Source organism: Stegostoma tigrinum, chromosome 9 (genome assembly GCF_030684315.1).
Source record: "Stegostoma tigrinum isolate sSteTig4 chromosome 9, sSteTig4.hap1, whole genome shotgun sequence".
Classification (NCBI taxonomy): domain Eukaryota; kingdom Metazoa; phylum Chordata; class Chondrichthyes; order Orectolobiformes; family Stegostomatidae; genus Stegostoma; species Stegostoma tigrinum.
Window position 1 is genome coordinate 19,768,516 of NC_081362.1, and position 20,740 is coordinate 19,789,255.

At 41.9% G+C, this 20,740-nt stretch overlaps 1 protein-coding gene across 2 annotated transcripts in view; it reads left to right on the top strand.

Moving 5' to 3' along the window:
- The window catches only part of entpd6 (ectonucleoside triphosphate diphosphohydrolase 6), a 54,895-nt gene that overhangs the window by 15,248 nt on the left and 18,907 nt on the right, over positions 1–20,740 (top strand). For both annotated transcript variants that reach the window (XM_059648390.1, XM_059648389.1), the window contains exons 5-8: positions 2,168–2,243; positions 4,089–4,124; positions 7,345–7,433; positions 15,225–15,304. In XM_059648390.1, coding sequence (XP_059504373.1) covers positions 2,168–2,243; positions 4,089–4,124; positions 7,345–7,433; positions 15,225–15,304 — 281 coding nt within the window. The remainder of the gene's footprint in view (positions 1–2,167; positions 2,244–4,088; positions 4,125–7,344; positions 7,434–15,224; positions 15,305–20,740) is intronic.

Below are 20,740 nucleotides of genomic sequence, written 5' to 3' on the forward strand. Positions count from 1 at the left end.
TTGGCTTGGTTGGGCCAAATGGCCTGTATCTGCACTTGGTATCGTATCGAACAGTTCAGATGAGGTAAGTATATTTGGTATAGATAAAATGTCATGAGACCACCCATTGCAAACCTGATCAAAGTATGTTTGTGAAAGATACCAGCTTGCTTTTTTCAGATTCTTGCATTGCCGAGGAGGACGTCTATTTCATCATTCCTGTGTCTTCCTTGTGAAGGAGCTTTTCCATTAGTTCGTGTCCTTGCTGTCACTAGATTTTTCTTTTGAAGTATGTAGCCAATTTTTTTTTTTGAAAGCTAAAACAGCGTATGCTTTCTCCATGAGTCAGTGCATTCTAGATCAGGCTGAATAGCGCAATGCATGATCTTAAAAACTGCCATGTGCAGGATGAGTAATGTTAGATGGATAGGTTGTTTGTAAGTTTGTACACTCCTCTCACACCTCACCTTTGCCTCTGCACATCCCTAATGAAGTCCCTAAATACATTAGGTGCCTTATCAAATGAGCTGCTTTTGTTTTGGTCAGCTGCCAGGCTGTCCCACAAGGTGATGAGTATGTTTGATGTCGTCAATCATTAAGTTTTGAGGACATCCCAAAAGTATTTCTGCTGTCTTCCTGTGAATTTTCTACTATGACAAGTTCAGAATACTTAAGGTATCTGCTATCAGGATTATGAATGAAATATGCTGTTGAGTTGAACTGGTTTTGAATGATTATTTCCTCTTTGCTTGGCAAGTTGGCTTGAGAGAGGACTCTGCTGTTGGACTGCACTTCTTCCCGCTAGGTTTGAAGGATCTTGTGAAGGCACCATTGATGATACATCTGTGACTTAAGATGCCTGCAGTAAATCATCCAAGTCTCTGAAGTGTGTATGAGTTGTTATAAATTTAGTCTCCGGTTTGAGATCATGGTCTGCAAATACTCTTTTCATCAGTTGTCCAAAAACTCATTTGGTACATTGAAGATGTTAATGAATTTTATCCTCCATGCCTACCTTCATCAAGAGAATGCTTTGTAAAATATGAAAAATGGTCCACACTTTCCAGGATGTCATTGGGTTACTTAATTGACAAGACAAGGTGTTTTGCTGTGGGAGCTGCTGAGAAGACAACTTAATTTTCTGGATGTTAAATGAAAGATGCATGTTTCATATAATTTGGAGAAGGAGTCATTTATTAGGTGTCAGGCTAATGGAGATGAAAGATCAGATATGGCACTTATTGGTTCAGTAGTAATCAGTACCTGTCATGGCCAGATGCTGTGAACGTCTCTATACAGTGCCAGTGTTTGGACCATGAATGTTGCCATGAGGTGGTCTTGTCTTGCAAGTAAAATATGCTGTTATGACCAGCTCATGTTCTAGACATTTTGTCAGGATGATGATTATTGGTGGAGTTTGCTTCCTCTATTCCCACCTTGCTTGCCATACCCTTCCAGAGATTTGCATCCTTTCTGACTCTGGCTTTGGCTTTGTAATTTCCAAGGTAGATCAACATTTTTGTCTGGGCTTTGGACCAGATGGTGCTTAAAGTTGATGTCGAACTCCTCTTTGCGCTCATCTATTACCTCAACTTCAGGAGCATATGTACTGCTGACAGTGGCATGCTGACCTGGGAGGTCTAGTATTTTTAAATAGGATTTAATTAACAACTGCATTCTTTTCAAGGTTGTTGCATGATGTTATAAAACATGATATACACCATTTGTCACCTTCAGAACCTCAAGATGTTAACTGTGCCAGCATTCGTGTTGCGCAGAATAGAATTCTTTCTGAATTATTTTCTGTTTCCTATGTACCTCTGTGTATCTGTTTTTGGATTTTGAAATTGGGTGATGTGCTGTGATATCTAACCACTGTTTTTGCCCATGCATGGACGTGCCTTGGGGCAATTAACTGTCAATATATTCAATTTTTGATGTTTATCCTGATCTACATATCTAAAGGTCCCACTGTTAAAGTGTGAAACTGTGATACAATGTGAACATCCTTCTGTATCTTGGTTAAAATACAAGGTATGTGAATCCTAAAGGCATTAAAATATATGATTTTGAATGGACTTGGTTTGCATAATACTGGATTTATTGTGTTAGTGATTTGCCAAAAAAACGCAAGTTAATGGAAAAGATGATTTAATTAATTTGTATTTACTGAATCCTTTTTTTGTAGGTAAAGGAAGTATTTCAACTGAGCCCTTTCCTAGTAACAAATGATTGTGTTAGTATCATGGATGGGACTGATGAAGGTAGGGCACTGGCTCTTAGATTATAACTTGCATTTGAACCTAGAGACAAATCATGTCTGTGTTTAAATATTCTCAACATCAGATGTTGCTTTATAAGGTATTTTCTCTACCCTGCTTCCCCCTCCATTCTTCCCAAAATATGCATCTCATTATACCACTTGTGAAATGCACTGATTGACATCTCGCACAGAGAAAGCTCCTGCATTCCTGTGTTGTCCTGCTAGATTGAAACTAAGACCTTGCACATCTTTGAAGGTTTCTGCTGGCGGTTCTAATCCAGCAATCCATGTTGTGGAAAAGAAATAACCTGTTCATACACGGTAGAAAGTGATGGGTCTTTCTACTGTTGAATGCCAGAATCACGAGATCTTTATAAATGAAAGAGGCCAGTCAAATGATCTTAGTTCAAACATCCTTCTATTGCTGTCTGACTCTTAATTGATAACAGGATTTTTGGGTGTCTAAACAATTCCTTAAATTGATCAGACTAGATGGAAGAAAATATAATCCTGAATTTGCTGTCATCATCTTGAATGTCTCGTTTGCAAACTCAAAAATTAATGCTATGCCCTTTCAAGTATGAAAAACACAAGTTTCCCCAATTATTTTTCTACTAATTCACACCTCCTCTGTAATGCTCAATGTCATCTTAACTTCTTGACTCCAATTTGTCAATTAATGTTGCAGCAACTTGCTGGCATTTTCCTGTTTGTCTGCAAACCACTGATCAGCTGTCTGTGGTTCCTCATAACCATGTCACGCATATTGTCACAGACTCATACAACCTGGGAACAGAGCCTTTGGTCCAATTTGTCCATGCAGGCCATGTGTCCTGAACAGAACTAGTCCCATTTCTCTGCATTTAGCCCACATCCCTCTAAACCTTTCCCATTCAGGGGATGCCCAAATGTCTTTTGAATGTTGTAAATGTAGCCATCTGTACCACTTCCTCCAGCAGCTCATTCCTCAGATGCACCACCTTCTGGACCCTTTTAAATTGTTAGCCTCTCACCTTAAATCTATGTCCTCTAGTTTTGAATTCCCTTACCTGTGGTAAAAGACCTTGGCTGTTCAACCAATTTATGCAGCTCATGATTTGAGCCTATCTAAGGTCAACCCCTCAGCCTCCACTCCAGGGAAAATAGTCCCAGCCTTTCATTATAACGCAAACCCTCCAGTTTCAGCAACATCTTTTGTAATTTCTTCCTGTACCCTTTGTAGTTTAACAACATCCTTCCTATAGCAGGGTGACCCGAATTGTACATGCTATTCTAAAAGTGGCCTCACCAGTGTCTTGTACTGCCACATAATGATGTCCCAGCTCTTGTACTCCATGCAGGTTTTTAAAATAAATATGAAAAACATTATCTTTCTCACTTCTTTATGAAGCATAGGTACAATAGGAGATGTAGAGAAGGAGAGTTTTGCATCAGGAAGGATGGAAAAGTGTCTGGACGCAGGTTACAATGGTAGCTGATGTACAAGGAGCAGGGAACAAGTAAGGATGTTATAAGAAGACAGTTTTATTGAACTAGCTAGCGTTTTGAGGTGTGAGTAGGAATTGTGATTTTCAAGGTGCTGACCCAAGGGTTCAGTGACAACCTGTCATTCTTAGAATCTGCACTGAGTGGAATTCAACATTGATATTTAAAACCGCTTACCCCTTCTGTTTCCAACCCTTAAATCTGTGCAGATTTAATTTGGCTTCTCATTGTAAGTTAACCACTCTCTGTAGTTTGCCTACAAACCTCCGTTGTGAAAATAGATATCATTGGCCTTCATTTCAGTAAATACTATGCCATTGATCATGTTTATTTTCTCCTAACAATTGCCTTGTGATTGCAGGTATCTCTGCCTGGATTACTGTGAACTTTTTAATAGGTAGGTTTAAAGTTAATACTTTTGTTTCTCTGTATTTTTGAATGTGGACTGAAATGGAAAAATTAGCTGCTTTTTAAAAAAAACCAACAAACGTTAAAGGATTGTTGCACTTTTTCAAAGCAAGTAACCGGACACTCATTCTGAATACTGTTTACACAGTTGCTTGTTCAAGCAGTTTACAGATGAGCTGAAGGCAAGGGGTATGAATGGGGCTTTGGCTGCCAATAAGTAGCTGATTGGAGATAACAAAGTGTAGAGCTGGATGAACACAGCAGGCCAAGCAGCATCTTAGGAGCACAAAAGCTGACGTTTCGGGCCTAGACCCTTCAGCGGAGAGGGGGAGAGGGGGAGATGGATAGAGGAGAAGATAGGCGGAGAGGAGACAGACAAGTTAAAGAGGCGGGGATGGAGCCAGTAGAGGTGAGTGTAAGTGGGGAGGTAGGGAGAGGATAGGTCAGTCCGGGGAGGATGGGTGGGATGGGGTTAGTAGGTTGGAAATTGAGGTGTGGCTTGAGGTGGGAGGAGGGGATAGGTGAGAGGAAGAACAGGTTAGGGAGGCGGGGATGAGCTGGGCTGGTTTTGGGATGCAGTAGGGAGAGGGACAATTTTGAAGCTTTTGAGATTCACCTTGATACCATTGGGCCACAGGGTTCAAGCAGAATGTGAGTCGCTGTACCTGCAGCCTTCGGATGGCATCATTGTGACACTGTAGGAGGCCCAGGGTGGACATGTCATTTAAGGAATGGGAGGGGTAGTTGAAATGGTTTGCAATTAGGGGGTGCAGTTGTTTGTTGCGAACCGAGCGTAGGTGTTCCGCAAAGCGGTCCCCAAGCCTCTGCTTGGTTTCCCCAATGTAGAGGAGACCACAACGGGTACAGTGGATGCAGTATACCACATTGGCAGATGTGCAGGTGAACATCTTGATGTGGAAAGTCTTCTTGGGTCCTGGGATGGGGGTGAGGGAGGAGATATGGGGGCAGGTGCAGCACTGTGGTTGCAGGGGAAAGTGCCAGGTGTGGTGGGGTAGGAGGGGAGTGTGGAGCGGACAAGGGAGTCACTGAGAGAGTGGTCCTTCTGGAAAGCAGACAAGGGTGGGGATGGAAAAATGTCTTTGGTGGGGTCGGATTGCAAATGGCGAAAGTGTTGGAAGGTGATGTGTTGGATCCGGAGGTTGGTGGGGTGCTGTGAGGACAAAGGGGATTCTCTTTTGGTGGTTAGCGCAGGGACGGGGTCTGAGGGATGAGTTGTGGGGAATGCGGGAGACACGGTCGAGGGCGTTCTCGACAACTGTGGGGGCGGGGGGGGATGTTGTGGTCTTGGAAAAACGAGGACATCTGAGATATACTGGAGTGGAATGCTTCACCCTGGGAGCAGATGCGGCGGAGGTGAAGGAATTGGGAATAGAGGATGGCATTTTTTGCAGGAAGGTGGGTGGGAGGAGGGTATTCTAGAAAGCTGTGGGAGTTGGTGGATTTGAAATGGATATTGGTTTCTAGGTGGTTGCCAGAGATGGAGACAGAGGTCCAGGAAGGTGAGGGAGGTAGAAACCTGTGGTGGAGGAGGAGCTGCTTTTGCTTTTAAGCAAAAGGCACCTCAAGCCAGAAGATAGCCAAATTACTCGCCCTCTTCCAGTTCCTGTACAGTGTTACTTTTAATTGTTAAATCAAAGCTACTACTATCTACTTGATTTGTATTCAAAGCATATTAAACTTATTTTGTAAATCGTGCACTCGTCATTTCGAAATGGCGTTCCAGTCATACCTTAGTATGGCATGTTATGTTTACCCCTCAACTTCAGTTTCCCAGTTTAGTTTTTTTCTTTTCCAAGGCTCCTCCTGCTGAATTTCTTCAGATCTAATCCAAGTATGTCATGACCTATATATAGGCTTCTCCAACCACCCTTCTGCATAACTATCACTACTGCATCTACCCACCCCTATCCTCACCAGCTTCTTCATTATCTTCTGATATGCTTGCTGATTTTGGCAGACAGCTGAGGTAGAGACACGATCACGTCAACATCCTGTAAAATCTCCGTTTCTCACTCAGCAGGAACCCAAGTTCAGCTTCCAGTGACCTGGTCTGACGTCTGTCTGTGCAGCAATAGTTCTCATCTGAATGTTACATTACCTGCAATGTGTGGCTGGTCAGCAATCTTCTGGGTTCTGTTATGACGTGAGAGCCTAAATAGATTTTCAGTTTACAGAAAGTAGGGATACTCCTCTTTACTTTCTGACAGGAAATATTCAAGAATTATAATTAATCTTTATCTGACAGCAGACAGCGAACTATGTGACTGACAATTTAAGGGACAGGTCTGTTTAGTAGCTTGATGTATGACTGCTTCACCTGCCAAAACTACCTGAAATACATGCCAGTAGAGCCTATACTTTAAGGTATTGGAGTAGTTTTGTAGCTCGGGTCGAGGGTGTTGAGGTTGGTTGGCTCACCGAGCTGGTTTCTTGTTTCGTAGACGTTTCATTACCATGGTTGGTAACATCTTTAGTGCAGCCTCCAATGAAGCATCAGTGTGTTTTCCCATCTCGTTTTTAAACTCTGGGTCCGTTGAGATGGATTGCCTCACTTTTCCTCGTAGTGGGATGTATATGGGGTCGAGTTCAATGGGTTTATTAATAGCATGCTTCGTGCTACGTCGGACAACCAGGAAGGAAGCTAACAACAAGAGTACATGATCACCAACTGGCTACAAAAAGACACGACCAATACTCTTTCATCTCAATCCACATGGACAATGAGCACCACTACTTTGACTGGCAAAACACCAAGATCCTGGGACAGGCTAGGCAGAGACAAGCACGAGGATTCCTGGAAGCATGGCACTCCACGAAGCGTGCTATGAATAAATGCATTGATTTCAACCCCCATATACATTCCACTACGAAGGAAAACTGAAAGTGAGGCAATCCATCTCAATGGACCCTAGAGTTTAAAAACCAGGCGGGAAGACACACCGGTGCTGCTTCAGAGGCTGCACTGAGGATGTTACCAAGCACAGTAGCGAAACGTCTGCAAAAGAAGAAACCAGCTCGGCTCGCGAGCCAACCAACCTCAACTATCTCAAGACTGTACTTTACATAATTTCCACTTCATGTTTCTCTTTTTTTTTAATTGAAAAGCAATTTACCTAATCTTGAATTTAGTTCAATATCTTCCTTCATGTGATGAATTTTCAATGATCAATGTAGCTTATTCTTTTCAGATAGCTTGCAAGGAGAAAAGCATAACACAACAGGCATGCTTGACCTTGGAGGAGGCTCGATCCAGATCACATTTATGCCTCACAGTGAGGTATGTTTTTGCTTCCTCCTTAAATTAGTCTTCTGATTAATTCATTTTTTTAAACCCTGACAGTTTTCTCACTGCCGACCCCAACGCCCTCACCTTTCCCGTGTAGATCAGCTCCTTGGCCATTAGTGTTAGGCTGTTTGACCCCAGTGCATTATAATAGATTGTATCCCATGATGATACAATCCCAGCATTGGTGCTCGATAGTAACTGGTGGCACAGTGGCTCGCTGTTAGCACTGCAGCCTCACAGCGCCAGGGACCCAGGTTCGATTCCAGCCTCAGCTGACTGTCTGTGTGGAGTCTGCACGTTCTCCCTGTGTCTGTGTGGATTTCCTCCGGTTTCCTCCAACAGTCCAAAGATGTGCACGCTAAGTGGATTGGCCATGCTAAATTGCCCGTCGTGTTCAGGGGTGTGAGGATTATAGAGGGATGGGTCTGGGTGGGATGCTTCAAGGGGCACTGTGGACTTGTTGGGCCAAAGGGCCTATTTTCACACTGTAGGAAATCTAATCTAAAACTAAGTGAAGCATCGTCATCCCAAAGCCGATCAGCTTCTTTGGCATGGTAAGGACCAGATCTGTGACTTCTCTGATTTGAATAGATCATATGTTCATTTCAACCCCTCATTGTTCACCTGTTTTGGGACTGTCTTAATTTATCTATATGGTACACTTTATTCCATCACTTTCAAAGGCAGCGTTTTGCTTAACTGTTAAGCTTAGGATATGATACATATTAAGTTAGATAACAAAATGTGTCAGTGGAATTGTTTATTTGTGCTTTATGAAAAGGTAGCTTTCAGCAGCCAACCACAACTTATTTTCTAACGTCAGTACTTTTGTGAAAAAATACCTTTGTATTCCATAAAATTGTCCAAACATTAAAATCATTGTGACTGGCGTGTTTCAAATATGAAGCTGTTTTTCAGGATTTAGTAGTTCATTTACTCATCTAGATTAATTAAAGTCCTTTATCTTGGAGATACACTTGTTTTCTCTAGCGAAATCAGAAAAATGCGAATCTCCCGAGATCATCTCCACAAGGTTAACGATTTCATTTGCAGATTCTCTCAATTGGAGATTGAGTCTATTTTCTGACATTTTTCATTGCAATAATATGTTCACATACAGTCCTGCAAAGTGGATAAAGAGTTTAATGTGAAGAAGGTTCCATAAACTTGGCTTGTACTCCCTTGGAGTTTAGAACAACGTCAGGTTAGATTTCTACAGGTCCTTCAATGTAATCCCAAGGTACTTGACAGCAGCTTTATCGAACAAAGTCTTACGCTGAGCCATACAAGGAGGAGAGTGGTGGAGAGTACAATCTGAGTTTGAGTGTATGGTCAACACAGCTAAAGTAATGGCCATGTGTCTTGGAGTGATTACAGTCAGGGAAATGCAAGAAATCAGAATCGGATGAATGCAGAGATCTGGGGGCTGTAAGGCTGGAGAACAATAGAGATGAGGGAGAGACATGTCCTTCAAAGAATTTGGAAACCGAGATACGAATTTTAAAATCAGGACATTGTGTAGGGACCCACTGTTAGTCAGCAAGCACAAAGTTGATGTGAATGGAACTTGGTGTAAAACAGGATATTGGCAGAAGATGACTATGTAGGACCGAAGACTGAAGCTGACCCAGGAGGACATTAGCATAGTTAAGGCTCATGGTAGTGAAGCTCTGATGAAACTGAAGTTGGGGCTGAGCTAAGTGATGTTTGAGATGGAGACCGGTGGTTTTGGTGAGCAGATAGGAAGCTATTCCATGTGTTGCACAGTATATAAGCAGGTTAAAGCGATGTAAACTGCAACACCAAAATTGTGCATGCTACGATTTGGCCTCAGACAATCGTTCAGGAGAAAATCAGTTAAAGGTAAGATGTGATCAATTCCAGATATTTATGATAGTGAAAGAACTTAAGTTAGATACAGCATAGCCATTTGTTCCTGGTGAGGAGTTTGGATTAAGGATGCACGTTCTTGAAACTACAGATATGATGTTATGAGTGGAATGGAGCGGTCTTCGCATGAGTTAACAGGAATGTGGAATACTTTAATTTCTCCCCCCCCCCCCCCCCCCCCCCCCCCCATACACACAATCCAGTGCACATGTAAATACTATGGATGCTGAGTTAATTGAAATGTTCAAGACTGAGTGATAGATTTTTTGATATGTCAAGAAATGTGAGGCAAATGGGGCTAAACGAAATGAGGTGCAGATCAACTACAATCTAGTTCAGTGGCGTAGCAAGCTCAATGATTTCTTTTTCCTTTTTTCCATTTTTCTTTTTTTTTCCCATTTTCCAGTCTAATCAGTTTTTGTTCACGTGTTTATTTTGATGTAAACTTTCAAGTAGTTTGTTAATCTCTCTTCTCCTCTAACCCCCCCAACCTTATATCTCACCTAAATGTCTACGAGTGATATATTAGAATTATTACAGTATAAAAGGCCATTCAGCCCATTGTAACTGTACTAGTTCTGTGATTGTCTGACATGCTGCCATTCTCCCTGTAATCCTGCATGTTGTACCTTTTTCAAAAACAGTCTAATTTGCTTTACAATACTTCAATACACTGTCTCCATCCAATGCTCCAGCTATACCTTCGAGAATATATTGTGGTGGATCACGGAGACCCTGTGGTGATTCAGATGTACAATAAAGTTAGTGGGTTTAAGGTGGTGGCACATATTGATGCTTAAAATTGGAACTGAATCTTATGGATTACCCTGGGAAATTGGAGAGGTATGTGTGCACGCACGTACAATGCTGGCTGTGTACTCCGTCTCTCCATCCTCAGGATGGATTTAGAATCCAACCGAAGCAATCAGAATATAAATGTTTCATGCTGCTATGTGTAACATTAGTTTGAATGGACTCTCAACAATCTGATGTAATGGGAAAGTATTCTCAAAGCTAGGTGTTAGCACTGAGTCTGCTTTGCCTCAATTCTTACCCTTGCCTATTCTGGTCCTACCTTTTACTTCCAGTAAAAATGAGAATGTGATCAGTTTCCTAACTTTGAACTTCCTGAGTGCAAGTTTTTTTTATTTTAAAAAAAACTGCAGAGACCTTAATCCATCCATCCATGTGTTTATTAAGTGCTTCTGAGGAATTTAATTAGCTTCAGTGTTGGTTTGTGCTGATGACATCTGGCAGCATATGTCTAAAGAGTGATTGATTATTGTTTGTATTTCACAACTTGCTGGTTACTATTTTTAATCCAACCTTACTGATCGTATTGCTCATCAGAAGCAGAATCTGTATTGAACAAATTACCAGTGCAGTTTTTATAAACCTACAATTTAAAATTCCTTGAGATCGTGCTTGAAGCTATATTTCCATCTAGTGGTGGTTTCTTCGACTGCAGTTAATATATACTGTGTAGCTATTTGGGATTGCACATTTTGATACCTCGAACCAACCTAAAATTTATTTGGTTTTTGCATGTTCTGACGAGGTTCTGGCAAATTGTTCTGCAGAGCCAAGTCAACCTGAATCAAGAAGCTTTGCATCAGTTGCCATGTCAACCAAGGCTTTTTGGAAAGGGGTCTTGCACGTGAAACAGAAGAGTTTTTGTTTCTGTGAACAAAAGATATTAGATGCAACAAGCCTTTGGTGTTCCTCAAGTTTTCGCTTTTTACAAGTGACTTCAATGACTTGGCCAGCAAAATAAACTGGAGTTGGAGTGCATCCAGTGAAGCAGGACAATGAAGTATTTCACTGTAGAATGAGAGTTTGCAGGATTTCTTTCAGGAATTTCCCCACAGGGTTTCAATTTTCAGCTGATCTTCAAAGGAAAAAGTGAAGGGTGGTGTTTGGTTTCAGCAAGGGAATTGTGTTTTTGAAAAAGGCAAGTTTTTTTTTACAGTTTTGTCGATGTTGCAATTGAGTACAGCATCATTTTGCAGATTAACGTATTTATACTTTCCCCTGCTGCCTTAAATGTACACTTCCTTTAGATGCTGAAAAATGAAAATTGCATAAAGACCAAGGTTATGTGGCAATGTCACTGTGCTCAGGTTTGCTTTATTGCAGCTCAGTCAATGTAATTTCTACGTAATTGACTTAAAATACGAGGTTGTAGACATGCTTGCTGAGCCGGTGGATTTGGTTGCGAAAGTTTCGTCACCCTGCTAGGTAACATTGTCAGTGCGCCTCTGGTGAAGCATTGATATTCTGTCCTGCTTGTTTGTTTATATGCCTCAATTTGTTGGGGTGTTTGGTCCCACCTTCCAGTTCTGTTTCCGTGGTTTGTACACAGGGTCCAATGTGTTTATTGATGGAGTTCTGATTAGTATACCAGACATCTAAGAATTCCCTGGCATGTCTCTGTTTGGCTTGTGCAATTATGGATGTGTAGTCCCAGTCCAATTCATGTCCCTCTCTGTCCGTGTTTAGTGAAACAAGTGGAATTGGTCATGTTGCTTGGTGTCTGGTTGGAGTTTGTGTAGCCGTGTTGGCAGTTTTCGTCCGGTTTGGCCTATGTAGTGTTTCTCACAACCCTTGCGTGGTATTTTGTATGTTACACTGGTTTTGGGTTTGGAATCCTTTTACGTTTTGTCAGTAGCTGTTGTTCGGTGGTTGTTGGTTTGTGGACTACCCTGATACCTAGGGGTCTGAGTAGTCTTGTGGTCATCTCTGAAATGTCCTTGATGTAGTTTAGGATAATTAGTGAGTCTGGTTGTGTTGTGTCTTCCTGTTTGTGGTCTGTCTCAGAGATAAGTCAACTGTGCTTTTCATTCCTTTTGAAGACTCAGTTTAGGTGCTCTTGTTTTGCTTTGCATAATTCTGCATTGCTGCTATGTTTTGTGGCTTGTTTAAATAGCATCCTGATGCAGCTGAGTTTGCGGACATTAGGGTGCTTGCTAGTGTAATTGAGTACCTGGTCCTCTCGTGGTTTTTCTATGTACAGTAATCTGGAGTTCTCTGTTTTTATGTTCAACCATTATGTCCAAGAAGAGTAAGTCAGTGATGTTCTCCTCTTCTTTTGTGAATTTTATCCTGGTGAGGATGTTGTTTGTGTTAGTGGGATTCTTCTAGTTTTGTGCATTTGATAATTACCAAAGGCATCTACATATTGGACCCAAAGTTTGGGTTGTATAGTGGGGAGTGTTGTCCATTCTAACCTTGTGCATTACTGCTTCTGCAATCTATCTTGATACTGGGGACCCCATTGGTGTCCATTTGATTTATTTGTATATGCAGTCGTTGAAGGTGAAGTGGGTTGAGAGGCACAGATCTAGTAGTTTCATGGTGGTGTCCTTTTATTGATGATGGTGTCCTGGGGGTGCCTGCCTGCTTGATTCATCCAGTAGTGTGGCAATTGTCTCTTTGGCTAGGTCGATGTTTCTGTATGTAAATAGTGCTGGTACTTTGAAGGATATCATTATCTCATCCTCTTCTATCCTGGTGTCTTTGATAATGTTGAGGACTGCTTGGGAGGAGTGGATGGAGTGGGTGTGTTGTCAACTAAGTATTTTAATTTCTATTGTAGTTCTTTGGCAAGTCTATATATGTTGGTGTGCCTGGTAGTGAGACAGAGTCTGAAGGGGCCCTTGGAGTGTCTGCAGAAGTAGGGTGTGTTGGGCCCCTTTGACTTTTTTTTTGGTAGTCTGTCTTGCTGATGTCTCCTGAGTTGTGTAATTTCTTCAGGGTCGTTGTAATCTGATTCCCTAACTGTGGTATTGTCTATTGTCATCAGTTGGTAGGCGTCGATATCTGTTTGTATGCTTAAGTTTTCTTGATGTATTGGGCTGTATTGAGGATTACTGCCATGCGTCCTTTGTCTGCTGGTCACATTACAACATTCCTGTCTTTTTTGAGTCCTTCCAGAGCTTTCCTCTCTTCTGCATTGAATGTGTTCCACTTAACCTTTGCTCAGTGTTGGGCCTATCATCTGCCTGATGGTTTGTTGTACTTCTTTGAATTCATTGCATTTAGTGTTGATTCCAGCGCAGCCAGGAATTCAGACTTTTTGGCATTTGTTATAATTCATTCCATGTACTAGGATAGTTTTGTCAGTGTCTGTAAGTGATTGGTCACAAGATGTTCTTAATCCATGAATCTGTGTTATCTGTGTCATTGTGGGTGATTTTCAGACTGTTTTTCTTGCAGGGCTATTCTTTTCCTTGTTCTGGTCTTTTGTTGTATGTTGATGACTTGTTCCAGTGTGGATGTCCATTCCCGGTTGGTTGCATGCCAGAAAACTCTGTACTCCAAAGCAGTTTTCCACTTGCCTCCAAAAATACAGTTGTGGGCATTATTGATCATAACATGAAGTCCACAAGAGAACAATTGACTACCCTTCCTGGACATAGTAGTAGAACACAGTAACTACGGAGAGCTCCAGACTAGTGTATGTAGAAGGACCACACATGGGGCCAGATACTTACCTATGCTAGCAAACACAGTGTCTGCAAACAGAGTTACATCAGGACACTATATAAACAAGCCACAACAATTGCAGCAACCCAGAACACTGCAAAGCAGAACAGGAGCACATATACAGAGTCCCCAAAAGGAATGGATACCTGCAGCGCACAGTCCACTGTTATGTCTGAGAGAGGCCACAACAGGAAGACACAACATGACCAGACTTGCTAATTATCCTATGCTACATCAAGGACATGTCAAAGATGACCACAAGACTACTCAAACTCCTAGGTATCAGGGTAGCTCACAAATCAACAACCACCCTACGACAGCTACTGATGAATGTAAAGGATCCCATACCCAAAACCAGCAAAACTGGTGTAATATGCAAAATACCATGCAAGCATTGAGAGAAACATTACATAGCCAGACCAGAAGAAAACTTGACAACACGGATACACAAACACCAACCAGTCTCCAAGAGACACAACCAATTCCCACTTGTCTCACTATATACTGACGAAGAGGGAAATGAATTTGGCAGGGACAACACCTCCATAATTGCACAAGCCAAACAGACACGTCAGGGAATTCCTGGAGGCCTGGTACTCTAACCGGACCTCCAGCAAACAATTTTAATTAGGCCCTGTGTACAAACCACTGAGAAACAGAACTGGAAGTGGTACCAAACTTGCCAACAAATTGAGGCATATAAATAACAAGCAGCACAGAACATCAGCACTTCACCGGAGGTGCACTGACTATGTTACCTACTAGGGTGACGAAACGCTTGCAGCCAAACCCACAGGCTGTGTGCATGTCTACAATCTCATCCACAACCCAAGCTACAAATCTTCTCAAACTTTAAAATATGTCCTGAACAAAGTGACATATTTGGTTGTAGGTCAAGACCTACCTTGAGAATTGAAAACAATATGTTCTGTTCCGCGATAAGTGAAACTTTTGCATTGATGGTGCACATGAGCTGTTCAACCAGAGTTGTAAAATATCCCATGGTACTACTTGAAGAGGAACAGGGAGATCCAGTCATGATAACCAAAAGCAGTTTAACAGGTTAGTCATCTATTTGTGACTCTCTACTATGCCCAACTTGTTGCATTTACTTGCGTAAAAACATATGCGCTTCAAAAGTTTATAATTGACTGTGTTAATGCATGGTGTACGTACTACTTCTCATGTATTTGCTTCCAGTCAACAATTGTCATGCTAAGAATTGTATTCTGATTTTGTCAGACTGTAAAATATGTAGTCTTCAGCCTTTGTTCTCAAAAGTGGAAGTTGTTTGATTTTTATAGTGTACACTTAGTTACAGTAAGATATTCTGGTATTGTGCTTCTATTATCAATCTTATCCTTAGAACTGCAATCATTTTGTGTAATATTTTGGCTTTTTCCACAGATGACACTCCAGACCCCTCCCGTTAATTATATTACCTCAATTCAGATGTTCAATAGCACTTACACACTTTACTCTCACAGGTTAGTAGTATTATTCTTTCTGATTCTACTACATCCTGCATTATGATTGAACAAGCTAAGAATTGTAAATGACAAGCTGTTGAATCATTAAATTATTTTATTCAAATTATAGTTAAATGTATATGGCATTTTAAGTGTAGTTTTTTTTTTCCTATTCATTTGTGGGGTGTGGACATCGCTGGCTTGGCCAGCATTTCATGCCCATCCCTACTTGCTCTTAAGAAGGTGGTGAGCTGCTGCCTTAAACCACTGCAGTCCTCCTGCTGTAGGTTGACCCACAATGCTATTAGGGAGGGAATTTCAGAAATTTCATCCAGTAACAGGAAGGAATGGCGAATGTATTTCCAAGTCAGGATGGTGAGAGGCTTGGAGGGGAACTTGGAACTGGTGGTGTTGCCATATGTCTGCTGCCTTATCCGTCTGATGGAAGTGGTCATTGGTTTGGAAGGTGCTGTCTGAGGATCTTTGAATTTCTGCAGTGCATCTGGTAGATAGCACGTACTGCTGCTACTGAGCATTGGTGGTGGAGGGAGTAGATGCTTGTGGATGTAGTGCCAGTCAAGCGGGCTGCTTTGTCCTGGATAGTGTCAAGCTTCTTGAGTGTTGTTGGGACTGAACTCATCCAGGCAACTGAAGGAGTATTCCATCACACACCTGACTTGTGCTTTGTGGATGGTGGACAGGAGGGGAGTTACTCACCGCAGCATTCCTAGCTTCTGGCCTACTCTTGTAGCCACTGTGATTATGTGGTGAGCCCAGTTGAGTATCTGGTTGATGATCTCCAGGATGTTGTTAGTTGGGGATTCAATGATGGTAATGTTAGATTCGTTTTTAGAGACCCCTCATGGACTTGATGCAATAACAAGACACTGACCTGTTTAGAAAAACACAAACCTTTATTACAAAGCAAGTACAAGCGTGGAGAATCACTATACTCAACCCAGCACAGAATGTAGAGTCTCATAAGCGAATCTCCCTGAGCAGCAGACAGTCCCTGCTTTTTATACCTTATCGAGTGCAAAATACATAAAGCAATTTTACATCATGATACGTGAAACAATCACTACATCGGACAATGACATAATACAAAAACAATTACTACATTGAAAACATAGGGAGCAGGATATGGTATTGATCATTTGCTAACGACAGGCGGCGATTTCAAGTTGCCGCAGTGTCTGGCTTGAATAAAAGTCAGTGCCCTGGCCCCTTTAGTAGAAATAGAAGTTACATACTTTACAGGATTTCAGAAGTCTCACACCTTTTACAAACGCTTCCCCCTAATCTTGAGACAGTTTCCACATACCCCTGTGCAGGAAGATAAAGATTTACAAAGTTTATACTTAATTCTAGTTGGGCAGGAAGTTTTAAGGCAGTGTCTGCATACCTCTGTGTAAGCAGATAAAGAGCATTAAATTATAGAGAATATAGAAATCAATGGGATGTTATTAGGATAACATTCTCAGTAACACCATTGAATGTCAAGGGGTATTGGTTGGATCGTCTCTTATTGGTGATGGTCATGGCCTGGCATTTCTGTGGCGTGAGTGTCACTTGTCAGCCCAAGCCGGGATATTGTCCACATCTTGTTGCATTTGAGCATAGACTGCTTCAGTATCTGAGGAGTCACGAATGATGCTGAACATTGTGCAGTCCTCGGTGAACGTCCCCACTTCTGACCTTTTGATGGAGGGAAGGTCATTGATGAAGAAGCTGAAAATGGTTGGGCCTAGGCCACTATCCTGAGGAATTCCTGCAGAAGTGTCTTGGAGCTGAGATGATTGACCACCAAAAACCAAGACCATCTTCATACGTGTCAGGTATGACTCAACCACTGGAGAGTTTGACCCGATTCCAGTTTTTGATTTCAGTTTGCTAGGGCTCCTTGATGCCACACTCTGTCAAATGCAGCCTTGATATCAAGGGCTGTCACTCTCTTGCCTCACGTCTGGAATTCAGGTCTTTTGTCCATGTTTGAACCAAGGCTGTAATGAAGTCAAGAGCTGAGTGACCCTGGCAGAACCCAGACTGGGAGTTGCTGAGCAGGTGCTGCTTGATAGCACCGTTAATGACACTTTCCATCACTTTACTGATGATTGAGAGTAGATTGAAGGGGTGGCAATTGGCCAGGTTGGATTTGTTCTGCTTTGTGTACAAGATATACTTGGGCCATTTTCCATATTGTTGGGTAGATACCAGTGTTGAAACTGTAATGGAACTGCTTGGCTAGGGGAGCAGCAAGTTCTGGAGCAGAAGTCTTCAGTACTATTGTTGGAATGTCGTCAAGGACCGTAGCTTTTGCAGTATCCAATGTCTCCAACCGTTTCTTGATATCACATGGGGTGAATCGAATTGGCTGAAGACTGGGATCTATAATGCTGGGGACCACTGGAGGAGGCCGAGATGGATCATTCACTCGGCACTTCTGGCTGAAGATTGCTGCGAATGCTTCAACCTTCTCTTTGGCACTGATGTGCTGGGCTCTTCCTTCGTTGAGGATGGGGATATTTGTGGAGCCACCGCCAGTGAGTTGTTTAATTGTCCACCACCATTCATAACTGGATATGGCAGGACTGCAGATCTCAGATCTGATCTGTTGGTTGTAAGATCGCTTAGCTCTGTTTATCACTTGCTGCTTTCACTGTTTGGTATGCAAGTAGTCTGTTTGGTGGCTTCACCAGGTTGATATCAACACTTCAGGTGTGCCTGGTGCTGCTCCTGGCATGCCCTCCTGCACTCTCTCCATTGACCCAGGGTTGACCCGCTGGCTTGATGGTAATAGTTGAGTGGGGGATATTGCCAGGCCATGAGATTACAGATTGTGCTGGAGTACAATGCTGCTGTTGATGGACCAGAGCACCTCATGGAAGACCAGACTTGAATCACTAGACCTGTGCAAAGTCTATCCCATTTAGCACGGTGATAATGCCGTACAACACGATGGTTGTTATTGTTGATGTGCAGGCAGGACTTCATCTCCACAAGGACTGTGCGATGGTCAAACTTACCAATACTGTAATGGACAAATACAACTGCAGTTGGTAGATTAGTAAGTATGAGGTCAAGTACGTTTTGCCCTGTTGTTGGTTCCCTCACCACCTAGCTGCTAGACTGGGTCTGTGGCATGTCCTTTAGGACCCAACCAGCTCAGTCAGTGGTATTGCTGATCACGTGCCGAGCTGCTCTTGGTGGTGGACATTGCAATCCCCCACCCAGACTACATATTGTGCTCTTGCCATTCCTCAGTGCTTCCTCTAAGTATTGTTCAACATTGAAGAGTATTGATTCATCAGCTGAGGGAGGGTGGTATGTGGTCATCAGGAGGTTTCCTTGCCCATGTTTAACCTGAAGCCATGAGACTTCATGGGATCCAGAGTCAATGTTGAGGACACCTACAGAAACACCCTCCTGACTGTAAAACACTGTGCCGCCGTCTCTGGTGGGATAGGACATATCCAGGGATGGTGATGGTGGTTTCTGCGACATAGTCATATTCACAGAATCATACCTTACAGTCAATGTCAGGCTGTTACTTATCTAGTCTGTGAGACAGCTGTCCTAATTTTGGCACTAACCCCCAGATGTTAGTGAGGAGGACTTCACAAGGTTGACAGAGCTGTTTTTACCATTACTTTTCCAATGCTTAGATCAATGCCAGATGATCATCTGGTTTCATTTCTTTGAGACTTTGTAGCGATTGGTACAACTGTGTGGCTTGCTAGGACATTACGGAGGGCAAATGAGTCACCCGCATTTCTGTGGGTCTGGAGTCACGTAGGCCGGGCTAGGTGAGGATGGCAGATTTCCTTCCCTGAAAGACATTAATAAACTGGGTTTTTTTTCTGACAATTGGCAGTGATTTCCTGGTGAAAGTCTTAATTCCAGACTATTTTAAATTCAATGAATTGAAATTCCACCATCTGTTCTGGTGGGATTCAAACAGAGGTCCCCAAAACATTAGCTGGGTTTCTGGATTTATAGTCTAGCAATAATACCGTTAAGTCATCACCTACCCATTTGTATATCCTTGTTTGTTCTCACCCAACTTTGAAGTCGCTTTAGACTAAAATATGAATGTTTCCTTCAAGAAACAAGTAGCAGTAATATAGACCAGAGATGTGTTTGAGGCTTCATGGTGTTCCCATTTCTATATGAAAACTCAGACAGCTCAGTGAGTTAACTCCTAGTTATTTTTTGTCATGTATAAGTGTAGAGGAGACCTGGGGATGGATGTCCTAGTGTGTTATTGCTAGACTATTTAATCAGTAGACCTAGGAAAAGTTCTGGGATCCCAGATTCAAATCCAGGCAGATGGTAGAATTTGAATTCAATATCAAAATGGATTTAAGAGTCCAGTAATAACCATAAAACTGTTGTTGATTGTCAGAAAAATCCTGTCTGGTTCACTAACTACTTTTAGGAATGTGAATTGCAGTCCTTAGCTGGTCTGGCCTGTTTGTGATCCCAGACCTACAGTAATGTGGTTGACTCTTAACTGCCCTCAGGACAATAAATGCTGGCCAGGTCAATAAATGTAAAAATAGTCACCTTGTATGAATTTGCACATCAAAACATATTCTGTCAGAATATTTCTAAGTTCTTTAGCTAGTTTATCGCCAAATGCATCATCCTACAAGGTTTTGTTTCTGATGTCATGAGTATTTCAATCCTGTCATACTTGGAGTTTTCATTTTGATGTTTTTAGAAGCATTGAAACTCAAGGTTTATTGTTCATTAATTGCTGTGTAAAGCAGGATACTGTTTCTCCAAGTGCATCAATATATGTAATATTCTCCAACCAGTTCCTCAAAGTCCAACATAACATGATGAAACCATCATAAGGAACAGATTGTTGGTCCTTGACCCCACAAACTAAGCTTAAAATTCACAACTTGGGGTTGTTACAAAAGTGCTCTTGTTTAGGATAAGGAGTGGAGAATATTGATAAATACGATATCTACAGAATCTTTTACTTATAAAATTGCTTCATGGTATTCAAGATTTTTTTCAGCTTTTGATCATGGGGCTAATAATTCCTGGCCCCGCTTCTTGTTTGGATTTCACTTACGTTAGAGTAATTTTTCTTTTTCTTGGGATGTGGCTAGACTAATGCTAATTGCCCATCCCCAAAATGCCCTGGAGAAGTGATGAGCTGCTGCCTTCCTGTACTGCTATAGTAAATAACTGTAACTAGGGCTAAACAAATAATACATTTTCGAGGAGTCCTTGCGTGTAGCCTTCAATGTACAGACTGTTTGGAATTTTTAATGGATCTTTTCTCCTGTGTTTTAATAGACCCGATTTTACTTTTATTGTCATTTGGCAAGCTTTTGATTGCTTTTTGGGGCTGTCTGCTTTGTCTTTCTATTTTTAAATTCCCCTGAAATCAGCCTTGTTAGCATATCATTGACATTAATGTCCAGGTGTAATGCCTTC